The following is a 15,734-nucleotide window of genomic DNA, read 5'->3' as shown; positions in this document are numbered from 1 at the left end:
GTCCTCTGGTATTGTTTTGATTTACACCTCCCATGGGAAGTGACGATGGATTGGACTAAGGCCATTTTCCTCTTAAATGGCATATGGCAAAGGAGTGGACTCTAGAGGCAGAAACTTGGTCTCTGTCCATACCTTTATGAAGCACAACAAGCTGGATCCCTTTTTCTAGATTCAGAGCAGACTTCACTAGGACTGTTTTCCACAGGCTGCTGGACCCTTATCCTTCCCCCTGCCAGGTTGGGTAAGCTTTGGGAGTCTACTTGAATGTCAGTAAGGCAGTGTGTTTCTTGAATATAGTACGATTGCAAAAGTCATACTTATCTGTAACAGTAGATGTTTGTAGAACACACTGCCTTACTGGCAGTATCCACCCATCATCTCCATTTTGTGGATGTACATAGTTTGGATGTCCACTGAGCACTGCTCTGCAGCCTCTGTTTTGTGTGTGGTTTGGGACAGTAGGTGTTCTCAAAGTTTGCATTTCCATCTTCTCTTCCTGCTGGACCCAAGAAAACTGTGAGGGGCCTGTCTCTGGATACACAAGGCAGTCCCTCTACTGCTAGGTGATTGGTCCATCACATCCACAGATGGGCAGCTGGAGGGACTCTAAGCTTTGGTAGATTGCCAGAGGAGAGTAGCAGAACACTACTACCCAAATGCCAGTAAGATAGTGTGTTCTACAAACATCTACTGTTAGGGTAATATGACTTGTGGAACTGTCATTTTTGCTTTTTGCCCGTTACTGTAGTTTTCTAGTAGGACACCAATTATACATGGTTCATAGGTTCATACTAGGCTGTCGTCGTGGGCCATTTTAAGCCTAGCCAGTTATCTCATGTGAGAATCAAACCCTGCACCTTGTGTCTGTAAGGTAAACACCTTAACCATTATGCCATCCTCCCACCCAAAGCATTGATCCCTACACAGACAAACACACACAGTTGCCATGTCTGGGATTAGAACTCCAACCTAACTAGTACATCACACTACAGCATTATGCAGTTATAGGACGCGCCACGGAGATTACATGGATGCTTAATGATGTCTGTACTCTTATAACATTGAGGTGAATGTTTCATATATTCTTTACTAGACGAAAGAATTAACCTTGAGCTCTCAGTGATACTTGTTTTAAGAAGAAACCATATAAAGACACAAACCAAAAACTGTTAAAACGGAGTAAGAACCACACTGAATCACAAAGAAATTAAGTAAGCGCTTTTGTTTACTTGTATTAGCAAACTTCATCAGACAAATCAAACACATGTTACAAATCTTATATAAGCTTTCAAATTATGACATCACCACTCATTTAAGAAAACCAAGCCTCCATTTAAAGTACTATAACCTTATCAAATGTATTAATTAAATACATTCTAAAGTAACAATTAAGAACTGTAATAATTATTTACAATGGTAAGAATTGGAATAAAATCAAATAATAACACATAAACACTGTTACATATATATAAAAAATTCATAATAAATAATTATACAAAAATGTATATTTATCTGGTAAGAGCCCTCATTTTAAGAATACTTCTGATGGAAACAGAGTCATTCAAGCCTGGGGGAGCCAAAGCATTCAATTTCGGTTGCCATATCAGCTCTCTTTCATCCAACTTCAAATCCATTGGTCCACCCCTAATATTATCAACAATTTTTTTCAATGACATGGAAAACAAAACTGTGTGTGGGGCAAGATTTAATATGTCTGGCAAGAGCATTATTCAGGTTCATTTTCTCCATTGCATACACATGTTCATAAATTCTATTTTAAGGGGTCTTTCCGTTCTGCCCACACAAAAAGCATGACCGTTCTTACAAGAACCCAGGTAAACAACCTCTCTCTTGTGTTACAATTGAACTTGCCTTTAAGGTAATATTTTTTGTCATGAATGACAAAATAATTGCCAACTTTGATGTATTTGCACCAACGACAAGCTCCACATTTAAACATATCACAATGTGGTAAATGTTATTTCAAGGTTCCATTTTCAAGAGACGCTTTCAGATTCCTACCCTTCCTAAACACTATGAAGGGGGAGTCTCCTATGCTATTTCTAACCAAATTGTCATCCAAAAGAAAACAATTCTTAAATATGATGGAATTAAATAAGGGAGCGTCCACTGAAAAGGTGGTAATAAAACTCAATTTAACCATATCAAAGTTAGAAGGAGCATAAAGCTGGTTGGGATCAATTGCTATAGTATTGGAACATGTCACAAATTAATTTCCCTCATTTGCCAAAGGGTTAATATTGATGTTATTATCAAGTTATTCAAGTCCAGGAATGTCCAACCTATCACTATAAACCAATAATAGTTTAAAAATACTGTTCAATCTTTTAAACTGGACTTCCCCAATAAGGTCATCAACTAATTTGCTGGGGTAACCACGTTTAATGAACATTTCCCTCAACAGATTACATTCTTCAATAAAATCACATTCCAAGGAAACCATCCTTGCGGCCCGAACAAGTTGGCCCTTCACAGCCGCTCTCTTCTGCGGAAATGGGTGGCAACTAGAGTAATGCAGGCATGCGTTTGAATAGGTTGGCTTTCTAAAAATCTTAGAGATGTAACTGTTCATAGAGTGGTCCTTAATCAATTCAACATCTAAAAAAGAAATTCTATCAGTTTGAAACTCCCATGTAAATTCCAAAAAATTTGTAAATTCAGTAATACGTTCAATAAATGAGTTAGCCGAAGTTTTATACCCCTTCCAAAGGATAAAAATATCATCCAAATCAATATCATTCAAAGCATATCATCACGGGTGTACCATGCAGTCCTCTCCTGAAATACATTATACTGAAAAAGGAAATGTTTTTCCCAATAGGCCATAACAGTGTTGGCAAAAGTGGCCTCACAGGGAGAACCCATGGCAACACCTGTTTTCTGTAGCTAAAATTCTTTGTCAAACATAAAGCAATTATTATTAAGTACCAGTTCCAATAAATAAAACACTAGGTCAATGCATGAACCATCAACACGTTGTTCCAACAGAAATTCTCTTATCCATTCACAACCAATGTCCTTGAGGTACAACTGTGTATAAGTCACGGACATCGATTGTGAAAAAATTAAGGTTCTCAGAAAAAGGAAGACTGTTAATCACCCCCTAAAAAGGCCCATGAATCCTTACAGATCTGGGTGTCATTTCTCAGGGCCTCCTTCAATTTAGTATCAATAAATTTTGCACACCCATATGTAATGGATTGTCTGCCATCAAATATGGGATGAAAAGGGGGATTGTCCAGATTTTTGTGGATTTTAGGCAACCCAAACATCATAGGAGTAAGGGGGTGGGTGATAGAAAAATAATTAAATAATTCAACATCAATGCGTACCCATCAATAAATAAATCATTAATAAAGCCCCTGATTCGTTGATATGCACCATTAATCTCATACAGGGAAACCTTAATATAGGCATAATTTGCCAACAGTGCACACATTCTGCTGTTGTAATCATCAATATTCATAAAAATCAACCCCCCCCCCCCCTTGTCAGGTTTAATGACACGTATATCAGTGAAATTCAATCCTTTCAATGCATCCCTCTCCAAGCGGGACAGATTAAATAGCTGTGATTCATGCAATACTTTGTTATTCAAAAGTGTCCTAAAATCATTCTCACGAGCAATATGGAAGGATGTACATTTAAATTCAATTTTCTGGTAAAGGTCTTAAGGTCAATAAGAGTTCTAGCTAAATCACCTCTAGTAGAAGGGACAAATGTCAAACCTTTAGCTAGAACTTCAATAAGTAATGGGGCAGGTGCAAATGAAGAATAATTATAAATCTTGAAGTCATTTGTACTATTCAATAGAATTTGAACTGTTTTAGAATGAACACTAAAAGGACCTATAACATTTACAGAACCAGGGGAGGTATCTATCTCCTCCTTCTGTTCTGTGCTTTCTTCTTCCAATATTGCTGTTGTGGCTGGTTCTGTTGACCCCCAGTGTTCACTTTCCTGGCCCCCTGAAAATCCTGTGAAGAGCACATGCCACCAGTATTACTATTTCCATTATTATTCCCATCATTATTATGTCTGTTGGCAAGCATTTCACTTCTCCTCACAGGAGACACCTCATTTGGTATAGGGTCACTCATTATGGCTCCCATTTTTAACAGTGTTGTTAAGACTCCCATCAGTATCCGTCAAAACACCATTGAAATCAATGCTATTATTCGTTTTGATGTTAGAAGGAGGTGGGAGTATGCGAAACCTTTCACATAGGCTAATTGATCCCTATTTAATTTCTTTATTTTGTTATCCCTAATCTTAGACAAAGCATTCTCAATACTAGAAAAGATGCGTATAAAGTCATATTTATAATATAGGAAGTCTTTATCCGAACGAATGTTTAAATCCAATTCAGCTAATTCAGTTTTCAAGACATCCATCTGAGCACAATAGTCTTTAACCAACAAGTTCATAAAATCAACACCTTGTCAGTCAAATAAGTTTAAAAGTTCTTTATGAAATGTTGAATTGGGTACAAGGCCAGTTGGAAAATGCCATTGTCTAAGTCCCTTCTGGACTTGCTGTCTCTTAATACATTCAGCTAAATATTGTACTTCAATTTGTAGCTTCTTAAATCGAAACAATTTAATGTCAAAGATTTTTAAACTATTAATTAAAGTGTTATCTGATGTGACAGAGTTCGTTGAGTTATCCGACTGTATGACGATATTTATGAAACTAACCGGATCCTTAAACCATTCGTTCAAACTGGGAATGGCAAAGGAAGTACTTACAGCTCCACTCATATCATTATCGGCTTGAGTACGTCCATCCGATGTATTTCCATCTACAGGTGAAGTACGATGGCCAGAACAGGGCAAACCAGATGAAAAAAGTCCCAGGATACCCATTACCTTGATCCTGCGATCTAGAGGCATTAACTGGCAACCTAGGATTATTCGAGTCCAGTAAAGCATTCAGACCAGAACTTCCAGTTAAACGAGGCCAGGTAATCGAGGCCAGGTAATCGCTACTTGGCTAGATAGTGTCTCCACTCGCTGTGTTAACATTTCAACAAGTGCAGTCAGCTTTCCTATAGCACTGGTATCGGCAGTTGACATCATATTTTCATTGTTAAATAAAACTTAGACCCATGTGCGGCAATTTCCTCCATAAGCACCACAAACGAAGAAACCAAATAAAGACGCAAACCAAAAACTGTTAAAATGGAGTGAGAACCACACTGAATCGCAAAGAAATTAAGCGCTTTCATTTACTAGTATTAGCAAACTTCATCAGACAAATCAAACACGTTACAAATCTTATATAAGCTTTCAAATTATGACATCACCATTAATTTAAGAAAACCAAGCCTCCATTTAAAGTACTATAACCTTATGAAATGTAATAACTAAATACATTCTAAAGTAATTAAGAACTCTTACAATGGTAAGAATTGGAATAAAATCAAATAACATAAACACTGTTACATATATATAAAAAAATCATAATAAATAATTATACAAAATATATATATTCATCTGGTAAGAGCCCTCATTTTAAGAATACTTCTGATGGAAACAGAGTCATTCAAGCCTGGGTGAGCCAAAGCATGTATTTAGTTATTACATTTGATAAGGTTATAGTACTTTAAATGGAGGCTTGGTTTTCTTAAATGAGTGCTGATGTCATAATTTGAAAGCTTATATAAGATTTGTAACGTGTTTGATTTGTCTGATGAAGTTTGCTAATATAAGTAAACAAAAGCGCTTAATTTCTTTGTGATTCAGTGTGGTTCTTACCCCGTTTTAACAGTTTTTATATGTTTTAAGACTTTTTTTTCTGAATAAAGTTTTCTGAATAGCTGAAAGTTCTTCTGTACTTTGTCAGTTGGGGTATCAATCATATCTAATCTATTCAGTCATTAATGGGTGAAGGGATTGTTTTCTTTAGTTCTTGGTAGGAAGAAATGGTGCTTGTTCGTGCTTGCTTAATGCCGAGGATATAAAACGTGTAAGGTCTGAAAGTCTTTCATGAGGATGGCACCATTCTGATGAACTGCAGAATGATGATACAATTACGACCTTCTCTGATGACAGTTTTTTAAATGTTTTTCCTAAACGCTGTCTTTTTCCATTTGGAAAATGGCATTGCATAAAATACATTAATGTGGATATAACCCTGACCTACATGGTCCTTTTACAAGTTCAGCCTAGGGGCACTGTCTGTTTGTGGATTGCTTAGTCACACAGTAGACAAGTGGAGGCTGCAGGCATCAAACCCTGGACTGTAGAAAAATGTTCATTAACAGTTTGTAACTTTAAACCTCTATGCTAATGCCAGAGAAATTTTTCATGGAGGACTAGTGTAACATTGTCACAACATCTAGGTTTCCCTAGTTGAATTTTCTAACTGCTGCCCCAGTCTTTCCTATGAGAATTAATACTGCTTTGCTCATGCCTTTGAATGTGTCTACACAGGTGAGCAAGACACAATTGTATTTCCAGCATTGGCGTGCACTTTCTTCTGTTCTTAACATCTCAGTACCTTGGTCCCATATTTGAGATGTAGTTATTTTCATCTGCATAATGGCTCTCACTAGTCTGACATTTGTCATTTTGCTGTGCAACAAATGTACACTACTTCAGGTGTATTTGTGGTAGGCATTAACCTGATTTTACTGGATTAAACTGCTCTTTTTCCCCCATTAATTAAGAAACAGAATAGAGAAGCAGGATAGGAATGAGAAGTTTCAAAAGGCTGATAAAAGGGGGATTTATGGTTATATTATGGTTTATTATGTTAGGTCACATTGTTTAACTGGGAGAACACTGATCCAATGGACCTTTCTCAGGTTCAGCCTAGTGTTTAAATAAACCAAGAAGAGCAAAGCCAAACAGTATGACATTACAGACATACAATCGAGAATAATGCTAGGAGCAAACTTGTGTATAGTTATGCAAAGTTATTTTGTGTCAGTAGACAACATTCGTATATCATTTCAAGCATAGCAAGATACATTGCATAGTTAGTTTACATAGCATTTACTCCTGTATAGTATGAGAACAAAAGCGGTATAAAAGTGAGGGAAGAGAGGATGGGGTAAAGGATTGAGATAAGATGTGGAGAAAAATGGAGGTAGTAGAAACTGAGGTGTATAGATTAGCATCTAGAGAAGATAAAGCCAATGACTGACAAGTAAGGATAAGGTGCAGGTCTGGTCATAACATTTTATGTTATGCCTGCAATGTGGAAGTACTTACATTTTACTTGAAAGAATAGAAATTTTAAACATTTTTGTAGAATTGAGATTTTAATTTTGCAGGGAATCTTCATAAGAGGCATTCACATAATTAAATAAGTCAAGACCTCTATCATCATTTCAAAAAGTGCTTCCAAAAACAGGGAACTTGAGTCTTTCTCCAAAATAATTCACCTCTGCTGGCTTTGATTGATTCTGCATATTGAAAAAGAGTAAATCAGTACTCCTGCCCAGTACCTGCAGTGATAATGTGTGTTCAGACCAAATCTAGTGTTTGGTTGACAAACCTAGTACTTCTACTCTTGTTAAACAATTTATACCAACTCTGTATTTATAACTTGTCATTGAATGTTTGATTGCAAGATCTTTGCATGTGAATTATTTCAGCTTGTTTCAATAATCCATGAGGCAGCAGTAAAACTACATTTGCCCCCTTCCCCAGAGAGATGCATGTCTTTACTTATAATGCAGAGCTACAGACTGTTGTAGGTATCAATGAAGGTGTCTGAAGTTAAAAAGAAAAGGAAACCTTTCCACTTATTGTTCTAATGAATAATTATGATATGCATATAAACTCTGATATCTTTTTAGAGTTTGACCATGAAGATAGTTCTTCACAATCATCAGGTCCTCCTTCAGAGGACCTTCTTTTTACATACAGGAAGCACTATTGGCAAAATTTTTCAGTTGGATACCATGAAGGCTTTCTCTAACTAGAAGATGCAGAACAATGATGAGGCATCCTTCTTCAAAATGGGTAGTCCTTCATCTTTATATTATTTTTCAAGTTGCCTTGAAGGGTAATAGTCACAACTCGTATTTGTAATCAGTTTTGTTGGTGGTGGTCATAAGCAGCATTGACTTAGGACAAAATTATATGTTGATGACTTAGTCTCGCCTCTAATGCACCCATTATCCAAGTTATGTTATTTGGACAAATATCTGGTGACACTGTTAGTCTTTGAAAAGAAAAGCAGAACAAGGCCTTCCTTTAAGGAAAATATATAACCCATTTACCCCATAGTTTCATGATGATCTTACTTTAAATAAAAGCTCCTGTTATAGTAAACAAGCAATGTTCTAACAACCTAGTGAGCAGAGACCCTACAGAAGAGAATGACTATGTTGTACAAATTCTGGAGAAAAGTGCAGATATAATCAGAATCCTCCAAGTGAATGCAGGCTTTAAGTCTTGTCATCTTTTTCTCCAGTACAGCTAGGTGGCAGATTTCAAAATCTTTTGTGTATGTAGCAGAAAAAAAAAAAACAGAGAAATGTATACTTAAGACAGTGTGTTGTGGCTGTGTAATTGACATTGTACATAATCTTCAAATGCTCTTTTTCAATAAACACACTGCATCAGTTTCATCAGGCTTTGTTTTTAAATGAAGTAGCTTTTTTTCAGAAAAGACTGTATGATCCATACCATCCAGCCAGACAGGGTCAAGGCTTCTGTTCCAGAATTTTCTTGGTTTACAGGAAGAGCAAAATTTAGAGACCATATTTATATCTATTAAACCTGAGCAAGTTTAAAAGAGCAGTCTTTCATTATGGTGAATCTGAAAACATTGATGCTTTTCGCAGAACAGAATTCTTGTACAGCATTAATGGAAAACAGCCCATCTTATAGGAAAAAAAACTCTGATTTCAAACAGGTGAACATAATTTTTTTCCTGTCGTATGGGCTACTCACAGCCCCCAGATTATTTAAAATATGTTTATCTCCAGCATTTGCACAGATAAAAAAAAAAAAAAAAGCATAACAGTGTTTCCTAATCAGGATTATTTATTTATAGTAGCAAAATAAGGGTACTACTTTGTCAAACCACTTTTTTTTCTTTTGAAGTCCCTGGGAAAAACAATAAACTACAAAGGATCATCCTTGACTGCCTTCAAGTCATTCAGCATCAGAAATATTTTTAGTAGTAGTAGTAGTAAGCCCTACTCATGAACAATGTTCCTACTATATACAAGTAGAAAGAGATTCAAGCAGTCATTACAGGGGTCCAGACAATTCTGAAAATCTCTAGGGTACATGTCATCTTGCATTGCTGTAGTCCCTTATGCAAACAACACAGTGGCTTCTCAAAAGCATCTGCAATTAGTCCACAGATTCTCTTGAGACACTGTTTCATCTTCCCCATTATGTGAAGAAAACAGATGTTCACTATTAAATCATTGTTGCATCAGTCTAAGCTATATGGGACATATCCTACCAAGGATCTGATGTCCAGCCAGTATCCAAAACATTTGGGCACCTTTCATGGGCCTGTACACCCGAGGAGGCACAAGGACATGCTGGTATAAAGACAAGACATATGGGTGCCAAAATTCAGAACTTTCTTGCCATTGAAGCAACTAGTTGGACTCTGTCTTCCCTACATATTCAGGGGCTTGGTGGTTGGCTAGTTTTGAGATACTTATCAGGCACTTATCCCACTGTGGACTTTCCTTCCATGTTACTGTGAAAAATAATCTTGCTTTTTGTTTATATATGAGAGACTGGTAGAGGTGTTCATGTGGTTGTCAAATCCCATATAGAGATTCCCACACAGCTTGTGTTTTCTGCTTTTAGGAGAGGAGCACAAAATCCGGTTGAGTTCCATGTGCTTATTCATATGAAACTAGTTTTTACCTCATACGTTTTTGTAGATAAAGCCCTCACTCTGCATTCTATGTATTCTAATGTTGGTACCTTGGACATCCCTCTTTCGATCAAGAAGAGAAGAGTTTTTAGACTTTGCCACTATCTTTGACGTACTCTGTGCCGTGGCAGTCTACTGATGACTCCATTTTGGCTATGTTGGATCCACTGGATCATGTGTCTGCTACCTCTGACCCATCTAATGTAGCTCCTTTTGGAAGCCAATAAGGCTCAAGAGTTTCTCTAAAGAATCTCCAAAGAAAGGCTCACAAGGCGAAGCATCTTTCATCCCTTCTACAACTTCGATAGAACCTAATGAGGAATGGTTCACATTTGTCAAAGGTCTTTTTGAAGCCTTTCAGTTGCTTCAGACTGCTCCTCCAGTTTAACTCATTTAGAAAGAGAGCTCTCCCTTGCCTTTTGATTCAGAATCTGATACTGACGTTGAAGTAGTAGTATTAGATTGTGCTATAAAAGTGTCTTCACCCAAAAATTGGGAATCTGAACGGGTAGAAAATAGTTATTCAGATTTTTCTGTGGAAGAAATGTCTTTTTATTGTAAAGTTGTAAGGATAAAATATGTTTATGGTGGTCTAAAGGTGAGAATGAAACCCTGTATCTTGTGTCTAGGAGGTAAGCATCTTAACACCCATGCATGGTACATGAAGTAGTCACCAAATGAGGTGAAACCTGACTGGCTTGAGCTTTTGACTACATCTATCTACATAGGGCACGGGGAGGGTCAGAGCCTTTCCAAGCCTTCATGAATGTGATTGCACCTCTAGCACCCTCCCAGTATAACTACCTGTAAGGTTCTAGGGTCAGCAGGCCTCACTAGTATAACTACCTGCAAGGTTCAAGGGTCAGCAAGCCCCTCAGTAAGTTATTTTCCTTTGTTGGGAGCTTGTTTGATGTGTGCTTTGAACTTGGAATTGACTATTTGGGCACCCCATTCATCTCTAAGCAGTCACTGCCTCTGAGTCATTTCAGCAATTTAGCAAACAAAATTTCAGGGAGTCTCATTTATCCCTTTTGGGAAAAGCATGCCTAATCAAAAAATGTAGTGTTGTTTCAATCTCTGCAGTATATGTCCTATGAAAATGAATGTAGACATCTTTCAGTTTAATGAGCATAGTGTAGTTTGTCTCTAATGCTTACATACTGTGCACGTAATCTAAATGTCTTTCAGCTTAAAATCAGACTACTTTCTATAAATCACATGCCATTAATTACATCTAAACACCTTTCAGCTTAATTTAGTGTGTTATGCTATGCTGTGATCATGTCTTCATGTTTTAAAGATGCAGTCCTGATCACTATCCCTCTGCATTTTCTAGTTTGAGTATTGTTGTGTTACAAGGTCAGAATCTGTAATGTTCTACTGTGTGCTGATAGTGAATAGTAATACTCTGTATTAGGAAAGAGAATTACCCAATTTATAACCATGAACTGGAAGGGAAGGAACAGAGGTTATCTTTGCAATCAAAGTCAATTAATAGATGACTGTTTATTAGCTGCCCTTATTGCTGTTTAAATACCACAGTGTTTCACTCAGTGCTCCAGTAAACCCTTCTACATCCTTGGCTGTAAAAGAAAGGAACTCCATCCCTGCATCGGTCCACACATATAACTAAAGCAGGTCTTTAATGAATTTTAGCTGATTTACTCTGGTGCAGCATGGCAAACTGTTTCATTTGCGTGAAAAGGAGCCCCCCCCCCCCATTTGCAGCAGCTCTTCTGTTCCATCTGTAAACACCTTCAGTTGTTTGCTACATAGTGGATTCTGACTGTAAATATTGAAACAAATGTTGCTGTAACTTTTGTTCTAGTATGTACTTAGCTTTTTTTATATCAAAGTGTAGTCTTTCTGTACATTTGTCATTTGTTCTATAAAGCTGTTCTTGATGACAGAAAATAGCGCCTTGTAATTGTCCATCTAACAAAAACAAACAAAAAGACATGAAAAAAGTTCTATATTTATAACTAGATTCTACAGTAAGGCAATAGTCCAAGCTGCAGGACATAAAATGAGAGCAATGTTTCAGAATTTGTCCCATCACATAATCTGGTGTTAAACTGTGTAATAGTGAGAGCAGTGGTGTTGAAGACAGCAAGATTACCTATGTATATCTGTATTCTGTTCTTAGTAGCTTAATTGTGTACTCTCTTTTTTTCCCTTAACCTTTAGATCCTCATTACAGCTGAAAATGTTGTTATAGCAACTGGATTAAGGCCAAAGTATCCTACTCATGTAAGTCTGCATATTACTTTTTTCTTGAATGTGTTAGAGCTTTTCCTATTCCTGATTTTCTCTCTTGTAATACTGAATGCTGTACTTGAGAAACTGCTGTAAAGTTGAAATGGCTGCAGTTTTTAACTTGGTAACCTCTCCATTCCACTGTTAATTTTACACTTGGTTTCTTATTCTATTAAATCAGGAAGAAAAGTATATTTGAACTCTAAATATTTCTTAAAAACTGAGAAAAATGTTAAGTGTTCCTGTGTTGTAAAGTTACCTGCACCATCATCATAAGATTGTATTGGGGTACACATCTTTTGTGGTTAAGTTTTGTCAGTAGCATCATTGGTATTAGTAAGGCTGATTAAGGACTTGTCCTGAACTGCTAAAGATAAGAGATCAAACAGGTGATCCCCTTTTAGTATTTTTAATATTTTTGTACAATTTTTATACCTATTCATGTTAGAAGCCTGTCTGTAACCCATTACACAGGCTTGTCCTGTCTAGAAGATAGGATGCTTAACTGTGGATCTCTCAAATGTCACCTTGCTGCATGTTGCAAGTGCTTAATTCTTGATTTTTATACCTTAAGGTGACCATGCTTCTGCACATTCAACATTTAGCAAGGTGTCAGAGTTACTGTGCGGCAGAGCTGATGGGCTGTAGTTCCTCTGGGCCTCATCATGGCATCAGCTCTGCCATGATCAATCCCATATGTTCCCATTGGAATGTGATAGCAAGTTACTGGACACTCTTTCATTCCTTTTGAATTAGTTGTCACCAGACCTTGGGTGCTTATTAATTCTAGGCCAACAGTGTCATCGATACCTTGACACACTGCATGTGCTGACTTACTTTTTACCATTGTTTGCAGTCTGGTGGGTGATGCAGGTAGTAACTAATTTTGGAAGTCGTTAAGTAGGCAATAGCTAGTTGCCTTTTTTTGTCATTCCATTATGATTATTCCCATCTGATCACTTATTTTTCTGTTTGCTTTTTTTCCTGTTTAGAGGGAGTAAGTATGTGGGTAGAGGTGGCAGCCATCATATTGGAGCTGTATTTGGAGATTTCTGGATGCATTTTGATGTTTTCATGTGGTTCCATAGTAGTGTACTGTTGTATAACGTTTATGCTTGTATACATGCCTTCTGTGAGTCATCTCTTTTGTCAACTATATGACAGCTGCATTGTACCAGACTTAAGCTCAGCCTTTATCAACAGGCGTACTTTTCTCACCCTTCTTGCCATATTGAGGGAGATGTTTTGTGCACACTTGCCCTTGCCTTTCCTGGCTGACTTTATGACTTCTTTAAACTTAGTCCAGAATCTTGGCAAGTGCCGTACCACTGCACCAAAGGGCTAACTTGATTGTATGGAGTGAAGGAAATTTGTACGAGATTTAGATAAAATATATGTTTTTCCATGTAAGCAAATTAATAGTGATTTTTGTAGTAAAGTACATGATCAGACACTCTGGTAACAGTGATAAAAGCTTCTATTTAGGTTCACAGGTGTGTACTAGGCTAATGACCCTTGAGACTTTACAAGCCTAGCCCATAGAAGTGCCCTGGCATTGTGCCGCCTGATGTTAGCTCCCAGTGCCTCTATCAAGTAGAGCTACTGGAGTGATCAGTGGGGTGAACTTTATATTTCCCATCCACTCATCAAGATTTGTCTTGAAGAAGGCCAGTGAGGTGCTCTGCTTGACGTGTATGGGAAGTCTATTCCAGAGCATGGGCAGTGTCTGGGTTATGAACCTGTCCCTCCAGCATGTTCTGCTGATTGTGGTAATGAGGTTGAGGTCTCTGGAGCGTGTGATGCAGAGGGATTGGTATTTCTTTAGATGTAGCATTTCTAACGGAGCTGGGTCAGACATGGCTTTGTAAGTCAAGCAGAGATCGCCTCTTTGTAGACAATATGAGACAGAGAATAGCCAGAGTTTTTTGAGTCTATCCATGTAGGACATGTTTTTAAGGCCTAGGTTCCTCTTCGTGAGGTAATTTTGTGGTCTTTCCAGCTGTTGCATGTGTCTAGTGAGGTACATGCCAAATGGGGAATTATACTCTGACTGGTCTAATGAGGGAAGAGTAGAGAGAGATGATTACCTCTTTCTTCCTGAATGCAAAACCCTTAGTGATGAGATGTGCCACATAGAAGGACCCTTCTGACCACAGTGGTGATGTGGTGGTCGAAGGAGAGGTTGCTGTCAACCTGTGTTCCCAGATTTCTTATAACGCCTTCAGTGTTCAGTGGGCTCCCATAGATGTGGTAATTAGTGGGAACGGAGTTTTTCCCAAAGGGGATGACTATGCATTTTTTTGACATTAAGCTTAAGGCCATGGCTTCGACACCAGTCATTGGTCTCAGTGAGGCCTTTCTGTAGGATGTTTACATTACTTGGGGAGTTAATAATGGCTCCCAGCTTGCAGTCGTCTACAAACTTGGTCAGCCAGAGTCCCTCTGTGTTGGCCTGGATGTCTGAGAAGTAGATGCCAAACATAAGAGGACCCAGGACCGATCTCTGTGAGACTCCAGTCATGACTGGTCGGCAGTGTAACTTGGAGTCCGCTACTTTCACACTGTGGTTTCTATCTGTGAGCCAATTTGCAATCCACCTAGTCATATAGGGGTTGATGACTAGTTTGGCGAGTTTATCAATAATTCCCGAGTGGGGAATGGTATCAAAGGCCTTGACCAGATCGAGCTAGGCTGTATGAACTGCCTTGGTTTCATCCACAGCTCTGGTGACTGACTCAAAGAAGTCAAGGCATGATCTGCCTTTCACAAAACCAAATTGTGGTGGATCTAGAGTTTGGAGATTCCCTATATCTTTGTTAATTAGGTCCATGATGATGTGCTCCATAGCCTTACATATCAGACTCATCAGGCTAATGGAGTGATAATTCCCAGGGTCTGTAGTCCCTCTCTCCCTTTATGGAGAAGGATGACTGTAGCAGTGTACCATTCAGTAGGGACAACGCCTGAGGTGAGGCTGTGATTGAACTGGGCACACAGATGTGGTGACAGTTCACTTTGTAGTTCATGTAGAACATGTCCAGGGATATTGTCTGGGCCATGGAAGCTGTATTCTTGGCCTTGGACAGTGCAGCTTTAACCTATGCTACAGTAATGCTGGGTGCCTGGCATTTCTCTGGTATTTGATTGGTCCTTTAGGGGGGAGAGGGGGGTAAAGTTGGCACTGAATCTGTCGGCCAGTATGTTGCTAATATCTGTTGGCTTGGTATGGGAGGTACCATTGTGCAGTAATTCAGAGCAAACGTGGGTATTGTTGTGGAGATTCTTGATATAACTATAGAAGGTTTTGTGGTTAAGTGTTTTACCTTTTTACCTATATTGTTCCTGATTTTAAAACTTATTTGAATGCTGTTCTCATTGAAAACACTTTGAGAAGGAAGAAGGTGTTTTACATTGTGCAGAAGAAATCCTGGCTCCCTATGTTCAGTGTGAGACCCAGAGTTCCCAAAGAAATAAAATTGAATGTCAAAACTGGCTTTTACATCGTTAAAGCAGGTTTGCATGGGGACTGCACCCCAAACCTTGCTAAGTTTTTATATATATATATCTATATATATATATATATATATATATATATA

At 38.0% G+C, this 15,734-nt stretch overlaps 1 protein-coding gene across 1 annotated transcript in view; it reads left to right on the top strand.

The window, feature by feature from the left end:
* The window catches only part of TXNRD2 (thioredoxin reductase 2), a 1,479,392-nt gene that overhangs the window by 491,315 nt on the left and 972,343 nt on the right, over window positions 1–15,734 (top strand). The window contains exon 7 of the mRNA XM_044068698.1: window positions 12,070–12,132. Within this exon, the coding sequence (XP_043924633.1) occupies window positions 12,070–12,132 (63 nt within the window). The remainder of the gene's footprint in view (window positions 1–12,069; window positions 12,133–15,734) is intronic.

Source organism: Protopterus annectens, chromosome 4.part0, assembly GCF_019279795.1.
Source record: "Protopterus annectens isolate FY-2018-M chromosome 4.part0, PAN1.0, whole genome shotgun sequence".
In the NCBI taxonomy this organism is placed as follows: Eukaryota; Metazoa; Chordata; order Ceratodontiformes; family Protopteridae; genus Protopterus; species Protopterus annectens.
Note: the sequence above shows the minus strand (reverse complement) of the source record. Positions and strands in the feature narration are given on the sequence as shown.